At 51.0% G+C, this 21,995-nt stretch overlaps 1 protein-coding gene across 1 annotated transcript in view; it reads left to right on the top strand.

The window, feature by feature from the left end:
• Nucleotides 1–21,995, top strand: part of LOC144118464 (sperm-specific sodium:proton exchanger-like) — a 38,643-nt gene that overhangs the window by 14,272 nt on the left and 2,376 nt on the right. Inside the window, exons 9-17 of the mRNA XM_077651401.1 lie at nt 4,479–4,691; nt 4,758–4,940; nt 6,245–6,409; nt 7,083–7,208; nt 7,864–7,959; nt 8,640–8,819; nt 9,755–9,892; nt 11,878–12,075; nt 19,922–20,089. Coding sequence (XP_077507527.1) covers nt 4,479–4,691; nt 4,758–4,940; nt 6,245–6,409; nt 7,083–7,208; nt 7,864–7,959; nt 8,640–8,819; nt 9,755–9,892; nt 11,878–12,075; nt 19,922–20,089 — 1,467 coding nt within the window. The remainder of the gene's footprint in view (nt 1–4,478; nt 4,692–4,757; nt 4,941–6,244; nt 6,410–7,082; nt 7,209–7,863; nt 7,960–8,639; nt 8,820–9,754; nt 9,893–11,877; nt 12,076–19,921; nt 20,090–21,995) is intronic.

Below are 21,995 nucleotides of genomic sequence, written 5' to 3'. Positions count from 1 at the left end.
GCGCTGTAAATTCGTCGCAGCGCGGATGACCCCAAGCAAGAATGCGTCGTGTTCATGCTCGTTGCTGGCGCTGACGTCATGGCTGTTGCCTTGCAGTAGAATAAACGGGATCCTGCTGTACATTACACGGCGACTTAACAGAAACTGGAGTAGCCGGCACTGGCGAGAGAATGTGATTCAGATGGTTCCTAACAAGGACACCTGCTGATTTGATTAAAAAAGCACGAAGCCAGAAAAACCTGTATAGCACCGTCGAAGCTTTTGATCGGTGACTTTCCCTTTCGAACCTAACACTAATTCTGTATATTCTCGTTCCGTAATACAAGCAGATGCAAATATAATTTCACTTTTTTATCCTTCCGAAGGACCTCTCTTTCGGTCTCTGGTTCCTTGTTCCCTCTCCGAAATTCGCTTATTATGCCGGAACACCGCAACACGAGGCGAACGTACCAGATAGCGGTGAAAAAATGCAAAACTAATGAATGTATGTTGACGTGGTAGCTGATTCCTTTTCCTTTTTTTTTAATGAAGATGTGTGAATAGAACTGATTACATGCTGGCGCTGCGCTGCTGTCTCTGTTTCAAACCTTCTAGTATGACGTTTAAGGGGGCACACTGCTTTTGGGGGAAAGGAAATGGCGCAGTATCTGTCTCATATATCGTTGGACACCTGAACCGCGCCGTAAGGGAAGGGATAAAGGAGGGAGTGAAAGAAGAGAGGAAGAATGAGGTCCCGTAGTGGAGGGCTCCGGAATAATTTCGACCACCTGGGGATCGTTAACGTGCACTGACATCGCACAGCACACGGGCGCCTTAGCGTTTTTCCTCCATAAAAACGCAGCCGCCGCGGTCGGGTTCGAACCCGGGAACTCCGGATCAGTAGTCGAACGCCCCTAACCACTGAGCCACCGCGGCGGGTCACACTGTTGTTCGCTTCTGTATTTAGTGTGCGATTTTTGTTTCTATGTTTGTAATCGTTCTCTTTTTTTTTTCTCGTGCTTGATCAGTAAGGTTGGTGGCCTGCCTTGCAGACGACCAGGCACTACACGTTATCTTTCCTTTAACTATTTTGCGGAGACCCATCGTTACCATTAAATGGCATCACAGAATGCTCGCGCGGTGCTCGTGGGTAAAAAACGTCGAGGATGCTGGCGTATCATTGATTAGTTCAGTTCTGAAGGAAAACAAGTGATTGACATAAAGCAGCTTGTCTCAGACTGGTTGACGAAATGGTACCCAGAATTCTGTTGAGGCGTATGAGTATATAGGCGTTTTTTTTTTCTCCCGGTGTTGGGGGAGGGGGGGGGAGGGGGGGGGGGGGGGGCTCGGAAAATGATGTCGCTGCGGGGAAATTTGAGTGGAGAGCCATGGTGCTCTTGACCGAGAGAGCGGTTCACGCTGCCCACTCTAGTTCAGTTATTTTGACCTGTGTGATTTTAGTTGGAACAGTGTTCCAAGACGTAATCTTGCCCTTTCTTTAAAATGCCGCGGGTACACCGAGTCATCGGAGAATTCCCAGGATTTCGAAACCATTACCATCGCCACCTGGAGGGAAGTGGCGGAAACGGGGGAGGGTCTTGACCTCCCAGGAACATCAACATCATCATCCTTAATTATTAGCTGCAGGTATTCATATTTTCCCGCACAATAATTGTTTTCGGTTGCTGGGTACTGTACAATATTTAATATATATTCTGGCAACCTTTAGTTTGATAGCGGTATATCAGACTTCCCCGGGCTCATAAGGATACACTGTTAGCATCATCATCATCGCCATCATCTCGAGAGTCAAAGGCATGTGTCGTTGCATAATCTTTGCAGTATGTCATACATGAGAACCGGCGCGTTTACCTGCTGGACAATCCGAATGTCATTAATGTGGACCGGGCTGTGGGCATTCTTTCTAATGCGTCATGCGCGCCTGTGTAGTATTGTGGGATCCATATGGATCTTGAAATGGGGTGGAAGGGGGTGGATGTGGCCTGGGGGGTGGATGGGGGTGGATAGAGGCCTGGTATTACAAGAGATTTGAGGTTGAGTGAGGTCAGCAGTAGCCTCAGGAAAAGCGAGGTGAGGGCGTCTAAGAAGACCTCAACCTCAACTGATGAGGTTGAGGTTGAGTGAGACCGGCAAATTCTTTTTGAGGTTGAGATGAGGTCCAGATTTTTTAGATCAAATGCCCACCCCTGGCCAGTGGGTGTCTTGAAGCTGGACGCGGCTGTGCAGCAGGCAAAGACGAGAGATGATGCGAAGTTGCTGAAGCGTGGGAAGGGTGATAGACCGTTTAAAAGGGATCTGAAACAGCTTCTGATGAGAGTACAAAAACACGCTCAATCATTGCATTGTGTTGCCACGAACACCTGAACTAAATAATGGACTTCTGCACGCAGTAGGGTGCCCACAATCACACGCGAAAGTTGGAGATAGCTTTCTGGAGAGTTTTTGGTGCTCGCACCCTCCTCCGTTTCACGGCCATACGTATGCCGGTTTAGGGATGGCTATTAGTCTTTCAGGCGCCACGCAGCTACCATGGCCGCGGCCAATCAGCCGCGTCGCTCCGACAGGTCAGGAAGCTCCGCCTCCCGGGGAATTCCCGCGCGCGTCTGCGATGGAGCCGGCGGAGCGCCAACATTTCAGTGTGCAAGAAGTGACGAGGGGAGAGGGAAAGCAGCGAGGGCGCTGAAACTCAATTTCTGACTACCGATAACTCAGCTTCTACGAAGCGCATTTAAACAAATTCTTGCTGGAGGATATTCGTGGAATGGAGTGCTCTAACATCCCAGGTGTACCTAAAGTTTACTGAGGGCCCTTTTAAGTGCAGCGATGCTGATTTCTTTCGAGTATTCTGAGGCAATAAACCGGACTGCGTGATATTGGGTGGCCCCGAGTTAGCTGGTGAGGTGTGCTTGAAATGGATGCCGGATGGGTAATGCGAATTCAAGTTTAGGACGGCCAAATGTCTGATATGCCAGTTTCTTCAGTTCGGGAGATGCTGATTTGAGGTTTCGCTAGATATAACCTAAGACGCAAAAGGCATCGAAGCATATTGTTTGGACATGAGTTACACAAGATGTCAGACGAAATCCAAGATACTTGTACGATGTTTTTGAGGCAACCGAGACTCATTGAATGCTGTATGAATGCTGAATTACAGAGCGTTTGCGGGGTAACGACAACCGTTGGCATGTTACCAATATTAACCTTCTATCGCACCATGTGGCTATTGCATCAATGTCTTTTTGCAGTAGGTGGCTGTCGGTAAGATGACGAATGGGGCTGTAGATGACGCAGTCGTCCGTAAATGGTCTTAGCTTGGCGTTTACGTTAACTTGAAGATCACTGATGTAAATGAGCAATAGTCGTCAAAACCACTGCCGAACACCCTTAACAACTCAGACCACAACGCGCACTTATGCAGAAGTCTGTTCTCAAGAGCGGCAGTGGCGGCGACGACTTCGGCGGTGACGGCCTGGGCAGCGTGGGCGACTCGGGAGAGGGCGGAGAACGCTCTTTCCAGATGAGCCTCCGCGAGCGGGTGATCGACCTCTTCGAGAACCCCTACTACGACCTGGTGCAGTGCTCGGTAACCGTCAGCGCCGCCTCGTGCCTGGCCGGCGTGCTCTTGTTCTCCGCCCACGGCCAACAGTACGAGCACCCGGCGCTGGCCCTGCAGACGGCTTACCTGGCTGCCTTCGTCACTGAGATGTCCATCATGGTGAGTGCCTTCGGCAGCAGCCACCAGAGGGCACTAGTTAATTCACCGGGGTGGTTTGGGGGTTGTGCCAATCCTGGCACAGATAGGCGCATTCGGTCTAGCTAAACTTAGTCTTAACAGGACCCGCGGCTGCCATACCCTCTGTCTACCTCAAAAGTAAAAGGTTTGAAAGATCTATTATACTTCTCGTTGCCACCGCCGCTCGGCTCGATTAACCGTACAGTATTGGTGAAAAGTACTAGGGCCACAGCGTTCACCTGCAGCGAAATGAATGTCCCTAGACTACTCCGTGTAGCGGATCATTCGAAACAGAAGTCAAACAGGAAGCTTCTCTAGATCCAGAAGAAACCTTCTGCTAGCATTTCAAGGTCATTCAGTCTTTAATAGGGCCGTACTGGCTCTATTATGTGGCTGAAGCAAAAGCCTTTGGCCTTAAGATTTTTGACCAAGACAGTACATCTGTCTGTCATATAGCTCGCTTTGCAAATGACCTTAGTACTAAAAAAATAGGAGCCGCCGCGGTGGCTCAGTGGTTACGGCGCTCGGCTGCTAACCCCCAGAGACGCGGGTTCTATCCCGGCCGCGGCGGTCGCGTTTTGATTGAGGACAAATTCTAGAGGCCCATGTACTGTGTGATGTCAGTGCACATTAAAGAACGCCAGGTGGTCGAAATCACCCGGAGCCTTCCACTACGGCGTCCGTCCTCGCCGTCCGTCTGCGCGCACTCCAGAGCGGCCGTGATTAGAGACCGGCCTTATCGCAGGTGTTCGCGTACGGCCAGCGGTTCGTGCGGATCGACCAGGACAACCTGCTGGACCTGGTGCTGGTCGTCGTGTGCAGCGCCCTCTACGGACTACAGATGGCGTTCTTGGTGCTGGACCTTGGCTTCGACAGCGAGACGGTGCGTCGCGTGCTGGCCACGATGTTCGTCTGCACCATGCTGCTTCGTCTCGTGCACTTCACGCCGTACGCCGAGGTATTTCCTCACAGTTCCACAGGACGGTAGACCTCACGAGGAAGTAACGGGCTCACAAATACACAGGAGCTGGGACGGTGGGGCATCGGCCAGATCCACCGGTACATGGACTCGATCATCTACACGGCGTACGAGACCGGCCTGGCTCTCATCAAGGGCGAGGAAGACGTCCGGGAGAACATCTGGAAAACAGTCGACGAGTTCATGGCCGACCAGATACGGGTCCACGCCGGCGAAAACCGCCTCGAGGTGCGTCGTCAACGCCGCCGAATGGCGCTTCAGGTGGCAGTGTAGCCACTTCTCTAACAGGCATGAAAGAGAGGGCGCAATTTTTTTCCCCATATTGTTCTCTGACACCCAAAAGACATGAAAGGCGCTACCATGAACTTTGCCCCGACAAGTGCTATACGCAGTCCCACCCATTCACACGCTGACGCTTCTGGAAGAGAGTAGGTAGGTATGGTTAGGTATAGGCAAGTAGCAGTATAAGAAGGAGAGAGGGACCTCGCCCGTACAGCTGGAGTATCACGGCTTCTGGAATAGGGTGTATGCCTGCGTCCTTTCAAGTGACGTGAAACTGATCAAGGTGACTAATGGCGCATTGAAAAGAAAAATTTAAAATTGGTTTTTGAGGAAAGGAAATGGCGCAGTAATTGTCCCGCATATCTCGGTGGACACCCGAACCGCGCCGTAAGGGAAGGGAGGAAGGCGCATTCCTTGCAAGCCTATTCTTGTACGACCGCCACCGGGGAAGGTCTTCCGGCTTAGCGATAGTAGTGGCGCATGTGGGAGTCAGAATACACTGACTAAGCTTCTGGTCTTTCCTTAAGCTCTAACTGCTATATCCTCGCCAATTTCCGGTATGGCAGTAGGCGAGATTACAGTCGGTGATACAGCGATAGAAAGGAAGCAGGGGTTTGCCATGCGGTCGCCTCGTGGTGCACACGTGGTCCGACAGCTGCTAATCATGTTGCTTAAAACGAGTATTTCGTTCAATTTCAACTTTACACTATTAACAAGAAGAAAATATCTCCTCTTGTGCGTGGTAACACCACCTTTCGGATGCCTTTTTGACGCCGTCAACTTGTCGCTGTTAATCTGCCCCCTTGACCACCAGAAGGGCGAACCTGGCCACGCGAGCTGGCACGACGCCACCTTCAAATAAGCCCACACATATAAGAAAACCGCGAGCAGACGAGAAACGCGAATGTTTTAGCTGTGGCAACAGCCACACAGTCTAAGGGTCTCCAGGGTGCATGGGGTACAGGCAGTGCTCGATCGCGCTGTCTGTACAAAAGAGTGCAAGCCATCGTCCCAAGCGGCACAGGTAATTCGCCCAATATTGGAAATGACTTGGAAAAGGCTAGTCCTATAAATGCTGGACCTACACACTGTTGGTCCTACAAGGTCCTACATTGTGAAACCAACCCTCTCCAAAATTGGGCTAATTACCTGTGCTGCTTGGAATAGGACTGCTCTGTTGTGTTACGCGCCTCTGTTCCTCGTTGTCGTTTCGCGTTCAACCTTGAAAGCTGCAGCCCTTCTGCCGGCAGCTTCTGCGCCAGGTGGTGGAGGTGCACAGCAAGTACCCGGGCGTGACCGTGGCCTTCAAGAGCCGCCAGGCCTGCCAGACCATCCTCAACGACGTGCGGCGGCACATCGACGAACTGCTGCGTAACGGGGCCATGGACAGTGGCGAGCACAGGAAGATGATTACGGTACGTGTCCTCGCTATACGCTTTAATCTACACTCTAAACGGAAAGGAGTAAAAAGGGAGTAAGCTGTCCCCAGGCGCACTCCCTTTGATAAAAGGGAATGCGCCTCGGGCAGCTTACTCCCTTTACTCCCACAAAGGCGCACTCGTGTGTAGAGTGTACTCCCACCGCAGAACAATCGAATGCGCCCCTTGCGGTTCCATCGATTTGTCCTTTTCGGATTGCGCTCTTGCTAAACGTAACACATGCGCAGAAGAAAAAAAAAGAGAATAACAAAATGTCGCATTGCCGCAAGGTCGCATGTGTGGGGGCTTCTTTAGTGCTTAATTTGTTCAATGTATGTGGCGTCATGAGGTACTAAACTGCAATGACAATGACCCTGACGTGACAAGGAGCAACTTGAAAGGGGTCGGAAAAAGACCCAAGAAACTACGTCTACAAGAACCGTCATATGAACTGGAAGGTAAGCCTAGCCATGAAAGAGCAGTAGCGCTAATCGCATATATATTAGTGTAAATGGACGTTGTTGTCCATTATTGCTCTGTGCTCCATAGTAGAGCCAAACGCAATTACTAAAATCCGTGGCGTTTTCTTTTATTTTTCAAAGCCTGCCTTTTCTTCGATGTTTTCCAATGCAAGAAAATATATACATAACGGTCCCAACTCCACGCGCAGGCCGCTCAGGAGACGATGCAGCAGGTGATGTTCGCTCCGTGCAGCTTCCCGAGCAGCTACAAGCCCATCGCCGTGCTGCGCTCCGTGCCCTGGATGGGCACCGACCAGCTGAGGCAGTTCCTCGCGGTACGCGCCTATGCACTGCTCGAGCACGTGTCGCATATGTGTGACATGTGAGGCAATCACTACGGCACAGTTTTGCGTATACCTTCACGTAAGACTACGTCAGAACTGCCCCTGGAGTGCTGCAAGCTCTTCGGACTATTATTTCTATACTCCTACGTCTCAAGTGTACACATGAACGGTTCCGAGGTCGGCAAATTAATATGTACCGCTTTTTTTCCATGCCACCTACACCAAAATGCGGCAATCGCGGTCTTCGGTCGTAATAATTTTGGATTACTCCAATTTAATTTCACTTCTATACTTCCCAACAAACCCTCCCTATGGCAGCACGGCATCATAAGAACACGAACGGATTACATTGGTACAATTCCGTATCCCTGGACCACTGCCTGCCTGGCATAGTCACAGTTAGGACATTTACCACACGTCCGCCCTCCCTTCTAATTTGATTGATGGATTCATCGATGGATGGATTGATAGATTGATCGAAACGACATTCCGAGCTCGCTTACGCCGCCGCCTAGCTCTTCGCACGCCTTTCTCACCGTAATAGGTCGAGATTGCCGGTTTATCACGACGGAAGTTCTCATGCGCGTTCTACGTCCAGTTCCGGCGTTAATCGACAGCGCAATTTCACCGCTCCTGCTCTGCGCAGATGAGCATCCGTCCGATGTCGTTCGGACCTGGTGCGCAGATTCTACCCGAGTACGAGGACACGCACATTGTCGTCACTACTTCCGGGATTGTGAAGGTGAGCGCATGCATATATCAGTGACGATCTTCACGCCTCTCTCAGGCTGTACCACGGCCATTATGCCGGAAGCCGAAGCGAGCGCTGAGGCGGGTCTTTCCACGAGTCGGTCCTGTTACGTTTCTGGGTGATTCGACGGACGACGAGCAAGCGCCGACACCGAAGGTTGTCAGGAATGCCTTTATTCCATCTCGGCAGCCGGGCAGGAAAGAGCGGCGCTTATCTAGCCCGCGATATCGGCATTTTTCATACGCGTCATGATGAACAAGAAATCAGCTGTACGTTCCGCGCGACAGAGGGTGTTATCACCGGAAAAACGCAACAGCCCGTAATCGAAAAATGGCACATGAAGAGTTACTGAATTTTGCAGGCCTCGTGTGTGATACTGTGTATCAGCAGTAACAAATGATATGTTACGCCTGCTCTAGCATTGCGCCAAAAATAATCTTGCGGTTACAAGGAATGCGAATGTTTTCATCCGTATATCTACATTTGAACGGACACTGCAAAAAAACCAAACCTGAGAACCTTTCCTCTTCGGTATGCCAATCAGTATCTTTCTGGGAGCGAGAATGTCATTTCTCTGACAGGATTGATCCATTCCTCGGAATTCTTGTACTGAACGCACACGTAGAGTGACAAAGATGAGCGTAACTCCTTTTTGTTTTTTCACGGCGCAGGTTTGCGGTGAGGTGACGGACAACGCTCACGGGGCCCTTCCCAACTCGGCCTCGTTCATGTACTTCTACAGCGACGGCTACTTCGAGGACTACATCTTGGCGCCAGACATCGTGGGCACGCTGAGCATCGTCTCCGACGAACCCTGCGTCACCACGGTCACCGCCGAGACGGCCGTCAACGTGAGGGACACCTGTGTACCGTCGGACGCTGCAGCCTACTTTGAGCGCGCGCCGTCCCAACTTCTATATTTTTTTTATTTCCCTAATATCTCCTTCCTCTCGAGGAAACCTTGGCCGTCTGCGTCCTTCCTGTGTACTACCCGCCGCGCTGGCTCAGTGGTTAGGGCGCTCGTCTACTGGTCCGAAGTTCCCGGGTTCGAACCCGACCGCGGCGGCCGCGCTTCGATGGAGGCTAAACGCAAGGGCGCCCGTGTGCTGTGCGATGTCAGTGCACGTTAAAGATCCCCGGGTGGTCGAAATTATTCCGGAGCCCTCCACAACGGCACATCTCTCTTCCTTTCTTCTTTCACTCCCTCCCTTACCCTTCCCTTACGGCGCGGTTCAGGTGTCCAACGATATATGTGACAGACACTGCGTAATTTCCTCCCCCCCCAAAAAAAAACAATTTTTGTTCCCTGTATACTCGCAAATCTGCCGTCGCACGTGCTGAGATGCTCGTGCGTTAGCATATATTCCACGATTATATAATCGAAATTCGATTTTGCGAAATAGTTGGGGATTACCAATCTCTTCCTAATCTTTCACGGAACAGCTCAGAAAAGGACACGTACGCAGCAAAGAACACGACACGAGTCTCGTGTCGTCATATTCTTTTTGCGTCCCTTTTCTTTCCTGCGGTGTTTCGTAAAAGATGAGCTGCCAACAAGCCCAGTCTTCCGTCTTAGCGAACTTCATCTGTTCACCGACACTCCCTAAAACCTGGAAACGCCGAAGTGTTCCAGACATCTCGACAATTTCGTGAAATTGAACGATAAATGTAAACTTAAATGGTTCGTGGGTCAGAAAATCACGATTTGTTCGTAAAAATCGGGGAATTCACAAATGCGCGTGTCGCGCAATGTCGAGATATATAGCTGCACTGGCGCGAAACGCAGGCCTACCTGATCCCCAAGGAGCGGCTGCTGGAGGCGCTGGAGGTGTTCACCTCGTGGCCCAGCTTCCGCTACCAACTGTGGCACTTCATCTGCTCCACGCTCAGCACGCCCCTTCTGCAGTCGCAGCCCCAGTACCAGGTACACGACATGCACCTCCTTCTAGCAATGGTGCCGACGTGATTGTTGAGACGGCAGTTATACCATGGCGGGTTCCACTACCGCAGGAAAAAGACACGTGAAGATATAGTCTATACTGCACACACTCTTGTCAAAACGAGATCTCACACTTACTTCTTACACCGAGGGAGAAGTGATACCCTATATAGTTGCACGATGCAGATTCCGGCTCGTTGTCTGTCCACCCCCTCCTCTTCCACTCAACAAAAGGAGGAAAAACCTGGGGGAATTCATTAAAGAGGAATCTGAACTCGTCTTTTTATTGCAGCAGCTCGATCTACACGTTCCGAGAATTCTTAAAAACTGCGAATTATTGTCCTATGCGGCCGATTGCCCTAATTAAATCGGATTAAACGTCCCGGCTCCCACCTCTTTTTGAACTCAACGTGGTAGGTAGGCGGAGTCAGCCAACGCGTGTATGCCTTTCAGCCAGTCCAGTGGCGGCTTCGCTTTCGCTTTTATTTAGTTTTTTAGGTTTCTCTGAATAAGCAGTTTCAGTCACAGGCAATGTAGCCGCAAATTAGGCCGACGGAAATAAAAATACATGTGGACTTTTTGATTTACATATCACTCCGCCGATGGCAGAGCGGCAAGCCGCCACGGGACTGGTTGGCGCGTTGGTAATTGACGCCTCCTACCTACCGCGTTGAGTTAGAAAAAAAAAGGCGGCATCCGGGACATCTAATCCGATTTAATAAGAGCAATCGGCTGCACAGGACCATAATTAGAGGTTTCTAAGAATGCCCGGAACGGGTAGATACAGTTCCCGCGGTAAAAAGAGGAGTTCAGATTCCTCTTTAGTGCACCTTTAACCATTCTTAAAGAAAATGCGATAGCATTTAGGTTGCCTGCTACATGATGCCTACAATGGGTGCCTAATGTTCTTATTCCTATTTTTCCGCTTAAACTCCGGTTGTAACCGGTTCCATATAGCCCTTATATGATATGCATTAGCCATCACCTACTAGAATGTTCGAGTATCTTCCATTGGATTATCATATGGGATTATACTAATCTGGCCCACCCTAATCCGCCGGACGCCACCCACTAATTCCCACTAATACACCTTAATGAATTTTTTGGGATGGGCCTATTTCCAAAATTTAGGGGTCCTTTGAAATTTTCGGGTCGGGTCAACTTCGAAATTTTTGGCGTCCTGAGATTTTTAAATGTGGCGGTGCCCTATGACTGGTCCACTGGTGGTCACGTGGTGTTGACGGCGTCACGACCCGCTCATTCACCTTCATAAATCGCGGGGAGTGCTCAAACCCATATTGGCGCAGAGGTGCAGCGGTTAAGCGATGCACCACTGCCCCGGCTGGTGGCTGTTTCAAGCTCAGTCATCACCAAGGCTTGTGAGATCCAGGTTGCTCTTCTAGAGTTCCCGTAAGGCTCATGTGCAGCGCCACGGTGGACAGGTGGCAAATGCATTCAACTTGGCAACGATGGGCAGCTTGCTCATAATACGGTGAGCTGGTTGCCCACTGCCACGATGGGCAGCTGGTTGTGATGTCGTCAGAAGGTCACGTGACCTTTCTTGTCCAATCAGGGAATTTCGTGACAGAGAAGCCCGAATTTTTTTTGTGCGTGTGTGAGATGACAACTTGAATGCTATAGCATTAAAAATAAGAAACAGCAAATACGAACCCCGGATAAACGCTCGCTATTATGGATGTCCTGTATGGATGTCCGTATTACATGTAAGAGGAAGGTACTGACACCACAAATCATGCTACTAAAGTGCTAAAGAGCTAGCAAAGCAAACGCACTTCGTCGGGGCTGCATCAACGGGCATGGCCACTAAGGCACAATCATGCACGCTACGGTTCCAAATAAGGCATCGACACCATGTTCAGCTGTGCAGCCGCAACTGACCGCTGAATTTAGTCAGCCTGTAGACAAAACAGACGCCGAGCGAGAAGTGCGCGGCGTTGCCGAATGCGCAGACGTGGCCCACGGAGAAGGTGAACAACCGGCTGGAGCGCATGCAGATGCCCGACCTGATGAACGCCAAGCAGTTCAGCGTGAGCCCCGACATTGAGGACCTGCTGCTCATCCAGGGACGCGCCCTGGACGCCACCACCGAGATGGAGTTCGTGGCGCCGCAGTACATTCCGCGCACCGTGACCAAGCTCGTCTTTCCCGTACGCCACGCCCTGCGTGCATGCAGTTCTTTCTTTCACCATACCAGCTACGAAGCTCCGAATCAAAATACGGCCCCCGCACAACACTAATCGTATGCGTTTCAGCGGAAAGCTGAATTATTAAAAGGGAAAGGCTGAATAGGTACTATTTGCTGCATAGTTTCGGATTTCGATACGTGCACGTTATAGGGAGCTTCGTGACCGTTATGATCTAAGAACTTTGAACTACATGACCTCCACCATCGCGTAGATCCATACGTACATCAATTCTGGGCAATGCAAGTTCTTGTTTCATAGGAGGGTAGACCAAAATTCTGAGTTCTAAAGCTCGGGTTCATCTTCCTGTTCCGAGGGCGGGGGACTGTCTACAGTCACTTTCTCGCAAAACGTGAGCTGAAGAGGCAGCTGGCCACACAACGCTTATCGTATGAGTTTGATCAGCAAATTGACACCGAAACCGAAAAGTCTGAAATGTGCTCTAGTTACTGTAGTGCAGCAAAATTAAACAACTGCCAATTTTTTGTCGTCCTCAGAGACTAAGAAATGACAGCCACAACTGCGGCTCCCCTTCCTCACCCCCCAACCGTCGGCTATCACAGCACTTGACGTAGCCATGAGAGAGGCTCAGAAGGACCGGCCAAGATCGAACGGCACCTTGGCACGGGTTTGTTTACGAGCCGCGCAAGCGGCGAATCTTCAGTTCTTTGGCGGCCAGTGCTCACTGCTCAGTTTCTCTTTACGATCGAGATCGCACAGACAGTCATAAATCCACCAAACGTAGGCTGGAGTGGATCCGCTGTGCAAGAGGCTGTTTACTGTAGTTCCGTCACTGGACTGCAGATGTCACGTTGAAAAATCACTGCCCGGACACATTAGCCCACAGCAGAATACTCCTAAAAAAAGTACTTCATAGCATATAGTTGGTGCAGTCTTTTTCAAAAGTGCCTGTACAACAGGATTCGCTGTCGACATGTGTACAGGATGCTTACGGGACCCTTCAAGCTCCGGAGATCGGCAGGGGTGAGGACAAGAAGTCGTTTCGCACTCCAGGCATTTTGAGTATCAGGGTTGCTGTGTCATGGCTGGATGCCACAAAATTCGGCGCATTTTAGAAAGAAATGGCGCAGCGTGTAAGCAATCGCGCCCGCGCGCTGAAAAAAAAAAACAGCGGGAAGGATCCCCGGAGAGCGCGTAAAACTTGCGTGGGCGTTCCACTCAGCTCCCCGGCGCAGCGCCAAAGTAAACGTAACCACGCGCGGCGTCGATTTCTCTAGAATGTCGACACCCGGCAAACATCAACGCAGTAGAAAATGGAGTACTCCATCGCTTTCCACTAATCAAGCGGAATCCGTGGATACCCGCTTTACATCCGTGAGTCCAGATTTCGCCATTTTCTGCCCGTCGGAAAATCCAAGGCAGAGAACGCCGCGCTAAGCCTAGGCGGCGTCGGGCCGTCGGCCCGAAGGAACCGGCTGCTACAGCTCACGCCGCACCCGTGAGGATGGCGGACGCTGACGCGGCGGTGTCGGCTGGAGCCACGACACCGCTCGAAGAGAATCTTCACAGCGACGACAACGCTACCAACAACGCTACCGACAACGCTACCGACCACGCTACCGACAACGCTACGGACCTCTCGCAGAAGAGAACAATCGGCAACGGGGGATGGTTCACTACCAAATACCAGAACTCGAGACTGATTGCCGTTCCAGAGGCCGGGACAGACGCGGCGGACAATTCAGCGCTGAGCCAACCCAAACTCAAGTGGAATCCCGTTCGGCGAGAGAAGCTACCTCCTTTGCCAAAAAACGACTTCAAAGTCATCCTTAGACCGAAAAATGGACTCAACATCAGCGAACTGAGCACGCATCAGATGGCCCGGGCTATAACCAAAACATGCGGAAAACCAGACATCTGCAACGAAGGCAGCTTCCTTATACGGCTGCACAACGGATCCAACATCGCTATACTCAGCACGCCAAGCATGGAGACTGCCAGTGCTGTGCAGTGTATTTCAAGTCTACGCTTTGCTGCAAAGAACTATGCAGTGACAGCTTACGTGGCCACGCCGGACAATTCGTGCAAAGGTGTCATTCATGGAGTGGACGCCGGGACCACGCCAACTGAACTACTATCGCATCTCCGGGTACGTACCCAAGGAGTCAAAATACTTTATGCAAGAATGCTTGGCAAATCCCAAAGCGCGGTCATTACCTTCGAGGGAAAGATCGTTCCGGGCTACGTCTATTACTACGGCGGCGAGATACGTTGCTACCTCTATCGATCATCGCGGCAAGTGTGTTATACATGCTTAAAGGCCGGACATAGGGCGGACGTATGCCCGACACCTGACGTTGTCGTCTGCTCTAAATGCACCGAGCCAGTGATCGAGGACGGACACTCCTGCGAGCCCAGGTGTGTGCTATGCACGGAAGCGCATCCTACGGGGGCAAAGGAGTGCAAGGAACGCCTCAGGAAAACGAGACCACGGACGAGAAAAAAAAAGAGGAACCAGGCGGCGGAGACAATGGCGGACGCGGCCGGGCCCGGAAACGCTGGTTAAGCGAGGACTCCAGTTCGAGATCCAAGTCCAGATCGGCATCGAGATCAGGATCAAAGTCGAGATCGGCGTCCAGGACCCGGGAGGATCCAGAAACCAAAAAGAAGCAGGAGCAGAAGAAGACCGCACCAAAAAAGGAGGAAGCAACCAGGGTGAGCTGGAAACAGCATCTTTTCCCCACCTCTCCCACTGCTCCAAAAAACACAAACACACAGAAAACAGTGATAGGTAACAACGCTAATGGGGAAGCTAACGAGGACGTTCAAGAGCTAAGACAAATAATTCAGACGCTCAGGGCAGAAAACGCCGAGCTGAGACAGAAACTAAACGATCTGATAGACGAACTAAAGGCCCAAAGAACAAGGCAGAACAGCACTAACCCGCAAACAGACGAAGCTCAGGCGACAACTATAGGGCGCCAGGAATTTACAACTGCCATGGTTGCTGTTAACAATGCACTGGCAAATCTTAGCAACCTCATCTCCAACATCCAAGACGAGACGCACAAGGATAGAGAGCGTCTAGTACAATTCACAGCCATGAAATCCAGAGGAAAACCCTATAACAGGCCATCCCAGTATGGCGAGCAACCGTAAACGCTCGGTCAAGTTGGAAACCCTTGAAATATGGCAGTGGAACTGCCGTGGGATCCGCCGAAAGCAGGGTCTTCTTAAACAACACATCACAATTTGCACCTCTCCGCCAGACATAATCGCCCTACAGGAAACCGGCTGCTCACTCACTCTCGCGGGGTACTCCGTCTACGAGGGGCAGGGGCAAAGCAAGGTCGCCACGCTGGTTGCAAAAGCAGTCACCGCAATCAGACACAACATCGACGGAACGGACATTGACCACGTCCTTATAGAAATCATTACCCAAAAGAGAAGCCAAGAAAGCACCTTCCTACTTAACGTGTGCAGCCCACCAAGCCAGAGGAAAGCCAATTTCAGCTACCTGCTAGGCAAAGCAGAAGAAGCAGCAGGCAAGAACGGTATCGTTATTCTGGGGGACTTTAATGCCTGGCATAAAAGTTGGGGCTACGTTCGGGAAACCCCGAAAGGCAGGGATCTAGCCAGGGAAGCTGATCGTAGAAGGCTCACCCTCATCACTGACCACACCCAACCCACGCGAGTGGGGAACAGCATCAACCGAGATTCGTGCCCAGACTTATCATTTGTCAAAGGGGTAAGGCACGCAAGATGGGAAAACGACGGCGAAACTCTAGGCAGTGACCACTGCATCCTGCGCATCCATATAGAAACCCTCCCGATCAGGCGACAACATGGCCAGGCTAGACTGACAAACTGGGAAGCCTATAGGAAATCCAGGGCACAGCATGAAGACGCTGAGATCACCGACATAGAAGGCTGGGTCGCAAGAATCAAGACAGACTGGCGAAAACTAACCCGAAAGGTCGCCCTCACTACCAACACACCCGAGGTGGACAAACATCTCTTACACCTTTGGGACGCCAGACGGGGCCTACTAAAAAGGTGGAAAAGGCAAAAGCATAATAGGCGGCTCAAGCGTAAGATCGCTGAGGTCACCAGACAAGCTGAAGAATATGCGACGGAACTCTCGAGGCGCGACTGGAACCAAAAGTGCAACGAACTTTAGGGGACTCTAGGTTGGGCCAAGACATGGCCTTGCTAAGGGCTCTCATAGACTCAACCACCACAAAATCCGAAACCCGTAAGACGACCCAAAGGATCGCGCACCAGTTCCAAGGCACTGACGAGGAAATGCTACAGAACATCAAGCAGCGTTACATCGGCAATGCTACATACGCCGACAGCAGCTTGGCATACACGGGCGAAACGAATCCCGCTCTGGACGAACCCCTTACCATAGAAGAAGTCAGACACGCTGTGATGTCCGCCACAAAGAACACAACACCAGGGAGGGATGGCATCACCAATGCCATGATAAGGAATCTGGATGACAATTCAATCAAAAGATTCACGGAGTTCATCAATAAACACTGAGAACAGGGGACCCTCCCGGACGACTGGAGACATGCGGAAATAGTAATGATTCCGAAGTCCGGAAAGACTCCAAACCTGGACAATCTTAGACCCATTTCCTTAACATCATGCTTGGGAAAAGTGTACGAGAGAGTTGTGCATCACAGGTTGCAGACCCACCTTGAGGACAACGAACTCATGCCGCACACTATGTTTGGATTTCGAAAATACCTATCGACACAGGACGTTCTCCTGCAGATCAAGGAGGAGGTGCTTACTTCCGTTCCAAAATATGGAGAAAACATCTTGCTCGCTCTCGATCTTCAAGCGGCCTTCGACGACGTCAGTCACAGGGCTGTGCTGGAGGGGCTCAGCAAACTGGGTTGTGGGCAGAGAATATTCAACTATGTGAAAGCCTTTCTGACTAACCGAACCGCTACCATTGGAATAGGAGGCATCAGGACTGACACCTTCAACACCCCAGAAAAAGGAACACCACAAGGCTCTGTGCTATCACCTATGCTTTTTAATATTGCAATGATTGGTTTAGCAAGGGCGCTCGAAGAAATTGAAGGAATCAGGCATGCCATCTACGCAGATGATATCACAATCTGGGTGACAAGGGGATCCTTAGGCGAAAAACAAGAGCTTCTTCAGCGAGCGGCAGACACGGTCAACGCATACGCCCGACACTGTGGACTTGCATGCTCCCCTGGAAAATCCGAGGTGCTCAGAGTCTACAGACAAGGGTATGATCTGCAAAACTCCATAGATATCTACATAGGGGAAACGAAGGTTCCAGAAGTATCGAAAGTTAGGATCCTCGGCATGTGGGTCCAAAGCAACCGTCGTATTGATCACACGATCAGACAGCTAGCAAATACCACAGCACAGATCACCAGGATGATTGCAAGAATTTCCAACAGAAGAAGAGGTATGAAGGAGGAAGACACATGTAGGCTAGTACAGGCCCTCGTGGTCAGTAGGATCTTATACGGCGTCCCCTACCAAACACCGCTCGAGCAAGAAAAGGAGCAGTTGGAGGCAATTCTTAGAAAAGCATACAAATGCGCTCTCGGACTGCCGGTCAGCACTTCGACGGAGAAATTCCTTAAACTGGGCATAAACAACACAGTACAAGAACATATCGAGGCCCATCTTATCGCGCAGAAAACAAGACTGATGCTGTCCGCAACAGGCAGAAACACGCTGCGGTTGCTGGGCATGAGGGACGCTTTGAAAGAAATCAATAGCACAGCGAGCGTTCCAAATGAAATCAGGAGGATCATTGAGATCAGTCCGATTCCAAAAAACATGCATCCAGATATACATAAGGCGAGAAGAAAGGCAAGATCTGAATTCCATGAAAGAAGCTTCGCCGGGGCAAAAGACGTATTATATGTTGACGCAACAACATACAGACACCGATATGGCTCGGTAGCCAGCGTGGTGGATCACCAGCTCAGGGAAATCAACTGCGCTTCGATAAAAACCAACAACATACTCGAGGCTGAGGAAGCAGCAATTGCACTCGCCATCACCCAGCAGAGTGACGAGCCCCATGCACGCATCATTACAGACTCGCAAGAGGCGTGCAGAAGATACAGCAGTGGACGCATATCCACTGCAGCCATTGACATACTCAAGGCGAGGACAATCACTTTTACGAGATGCTTCATCACGTGGACACCAGGCCATGAGGCTGTCAAAGGGAACCAATGTGCGGACGCCAATGCCCGAGCATACGCCAACCGGGAGGCGCGCACCGAAGGGGAACTGGACGCAGTCACTAGACGGTATGGAGCCATCTTAGAACACCAACGAGCCCTCCGGAGGACCTACCCGCCTCCCCACAAAGACCTTAGTAAACAGCAGTCGGTTGCCTGGAGACAACTACAGACTAATACATACCCCAATCTGAGTTTACTCAGCAAAATCTATCCATCCACTTATGAAAACAAATGCCCGCTATGCGGTGAACACGCAACGCTTTACCACGTTACATGGGCCTGTCAGAAAATGCAGGCAGCGCCGATAAACAACACACCTATACCGGAGCAGTGGGAGGCTGCGCTGTCCAGCTCGAAGCCTGAAGAGCAGCTCAAGCTGATCGACAGGGCTCGCAAGACTGCAAAGGCCGCTGGGGCCCTGGACTGAGGGCTCCACCTACGCTGCGAGAAATAACCCTTATACAATAAAGTTTTTCATTCATTCATTCATTCTAGAATGTCGTAGAAGTTTCGGCTCGTTGTCGACTGAAAGGGGGTAACCTTGTCCGCGCCAAAGTGATACCCTCTCCCGTTCGCTCTTGCGCCGATGACTCCGCGTGGCGAGAATGACCTAGATTTTTCTGGAAGGTGGTTTCCGCGCTAGACCAATGGGGTCGCGCGCCCGGCGCGAGGAGGAGAAGTAGCTTGTGCAGTTGATACTGCGTGTATGTTCGCGCCTGCCTTGGCGCGAAGAACAAACAGACGCGGTCTGCGCCTATAAATGAGGGGCTGCAACCACTGTCGGTTAGCCCGAGCCGCCGTTTAAGCTTCTCAGAAGCGCGCCCGCCCGACTCCCGGGAGAACACCACTCGCCCAGCCACGAACCAGCGAGGCTACGCGCGCCAGTCTGCGGATAGGCCCCGTCGTGCTCCTCAGGTCGTCGGACTGTCGCATTTTGTTTTGTTTATTTGTCTCTCCCTGCGTTAGTGCACTTTAGGTGCAAAGATTTTGTTGAATTGTTCTCTCTCTCTATTGTTACTTTGCAGGAGTGCATTGTGTTTGTAGATCACTTCGTATCTGCTCGTACGAGTGATTGTGAAAGCCTCTGTATCGTCTCTCATCTGTATAAACTTAGTTTTGTTTTGTGAGCCTTTGGCTCCGACCCACTCACTGGCTTGCGACCGGCGAAAGCTGGGCACCAAACGACCAACCCCCTTGTCACTTGGTAGCTGGTCTCCGGCTGAGCTTGCCACGCTGAGTCGAGGGCATCTCCTTTGTGACCGAAACCGCTACCCCCACACGCTCTAAGGGTATCTGGGAGCGCACGCAGAAGTGCGCGAAGTGGTGACACTGGACAGGGAACTTTGAGTGCCAGACACTTTTGAAAAAAAGACTATAAATGCTTAGGAATAAGTGTATGGCGTGGACCCCTGTCTTCTATCTGACCGTATGTTATTTTCTGCGCCGGAATACTCTTTCTAAGCTTGCATGCACCACGATCCAAACACCAAGTCCTTCTGGAAATATGTTACCAGATGGTAGGTCCCGCGTTGTGTCTGTCCATTGCCCGTCATTTGCCATGTTCCGTAAAGGAAACTGCCGTGCACGTGCAGGGTGAGGTGTACAGCCGCCCTTGCCCCGTGATGGTGATCATCGCCAATCAGCACTACGTGCTACCGGAGGAAGTGGACTGGGTGCTCCGGGAGCAGCGCCGCAGCGAAGAGGAGAACGACCAGGGCGGTGGAGCCTTCCACTTCGACGAGATGGCATACATCACCAGGGTGGGTGGGAGTGCAGTCGGCGCTAGCCGGTATACGTGTCAAAATCGCAGCCTCTTGTACTTTCAACCTTCCTGTTGCTGTTTGTTATGCGCAACCTTTTTGTAGCGATAGCTACATTAGAGTAGCATTCCGAGCCTTCGGGGTGGAGGCACTGCCACCCTGTGGCTGCGCCGCCACGCTGTCACGTGGTTGATCACGCGGTGCGGAGCAGCTGCTGGCGGCGCGGCGCCGTGGCTGATCACGTGGTTGGTCACGTGACCAAGTTCCACTCGGCCAGCTGTAGCTATCGCGTCACTCCAGGTTTAACCAGAGCTAAACCAATTTTTTTCTGTCCTGTGTAGTTGTGACGCTTTCTTTTCTTGCACTGACATATTAGCATAGATGAATCTCGTCGGGGCAAACTGCGTAGTATGTTGTAACCTAAAACTCATCACGCGGTCCAGAGAGTACTGTCCACGTGTGCCTGAACAGTATGGTAGACGTAGATATGGGCGGGGTACTGTCCAGGATTTTATATCCGGGAGCAATAGGCTATAGCATCGCACAGTGGAGTCGAACAGGCAAGCGAATGTCGTGCGGATGTACAAGGGGCCCTCCGGTGCTATGTGAACACCGGATCGTGGGGTGGAGTTAGATCACAGCTCGGCAGAACGTCCCACCAGAGTGATGGCTACATAATTATTGCGCGTGTGCGAAAAGCACAGGAACCGTCATCATTCTTACGCTGCCTGCGCGTGCTCGTTCGTTCGCAAGTATCCATTTGTGTTCTCTCTAGCAGTGGACGACCGTATACAGCGACCCTCCGCGTCAAGTCGGTCCGCGCGCTAATCATCTGTTTACGCGGACACAAGCATTACAGCTCCCTGAGCTTTTTGGACCGTGCTTTCTCGTTTACTGACAAAGCTGTTATTTATTTTCCTGCCTAGGGCATTGTTTGAGAATTAAATTAAGTACTAAACAAGAAAGTCGACAAATGTGCCATTTAAACATCGTATTCACAAACGCTCTTTTCCCTAACGGAATAAGACGATCTTTGGTAAGAACGGCTTAAGTTGCCCGCTGCTGAAATTCCAAGCGGGAAGTGTGGTGTCTTCTATGTCTCCTACTGCAGACAAGCTATGAAGTGCCAAAACATACAGCTATATACTACATGGCGCTCGGCTGCCGGCCCGAAAGACGCGGGTTCGATCCCGGCCGAGGCGGTCGAATTCCGATGGAGGCGAAATTCTAGAGGCCCGTGTACTGTGCGATGTCAGTGCACGTTAAAGAACCCCAGGTGGTCGAAATTTCCGGAGCCCTTCACTACGGCGTCCCTCATAGCCTGAGTCGCTTTGGGACGTTAAACCCCCATAAACCATAAACCAAACTAGCATTGCAAAGCCTAAAAGTAAATTCAACTTAAGGAAGCCCAGTTTTACATTTTCAAAAATATACACGAAATATGAAAAAAGGAGGAGAAATTTTTGTGTGCCGTTGTTATTCAATTAGTTATCTGAGGAGGACTTATGCTTTATAAAATTTAATTACAAAGGCGAAGCGTTCTTCCAAGGTGGCTCGTATTGTCTAAATTTTTAGGCTTCGAGTTGATCGCCAAGCCAACCAAAGAGTCAGGTCGTACTTAAATGCAACGAAGCGGCAACTCGCTCCCGTCTCCAGCCCTCCATTTTACGGCGACAGCTGTTAGTGAAACCCACCTTGAGTGATCGTGTAACTGAAGCCCGTTGTGGCTGTTGTTATAGTTGTAGAAATCCGCAAGCCAAGCCAACAGAAAAAAAGAAACAAGAAACGATCGAAGACAGAAGCCAAGCAAGGATGAAAAAATAAGCAGAGTGGAAGAACAGACAGAAGAAAAAAAGCGAAAAATAAAAGTGAAGCCAAGCCAAAGGTGAGAAGGAGAGGAAGAGAG

The sequence above is a fragment of the Amblyomma americanum genome, chromosome 2, assembly GCF_052857255.1.
Source record: "Amblyomma americanum isolate KBUSLIRL-KWMA chromosome 2, ASM5285725v1, whole genome shotgun sequence".
NCBI lineage: Eukaryota > Metazoa > Arthropoda > Arachnida > Ixodida > Ixodidae > Amblyomma > Amblyomma americanum.
This window is presented reverse-complemented; position numbering and strand designations above follow the sequence as displayed.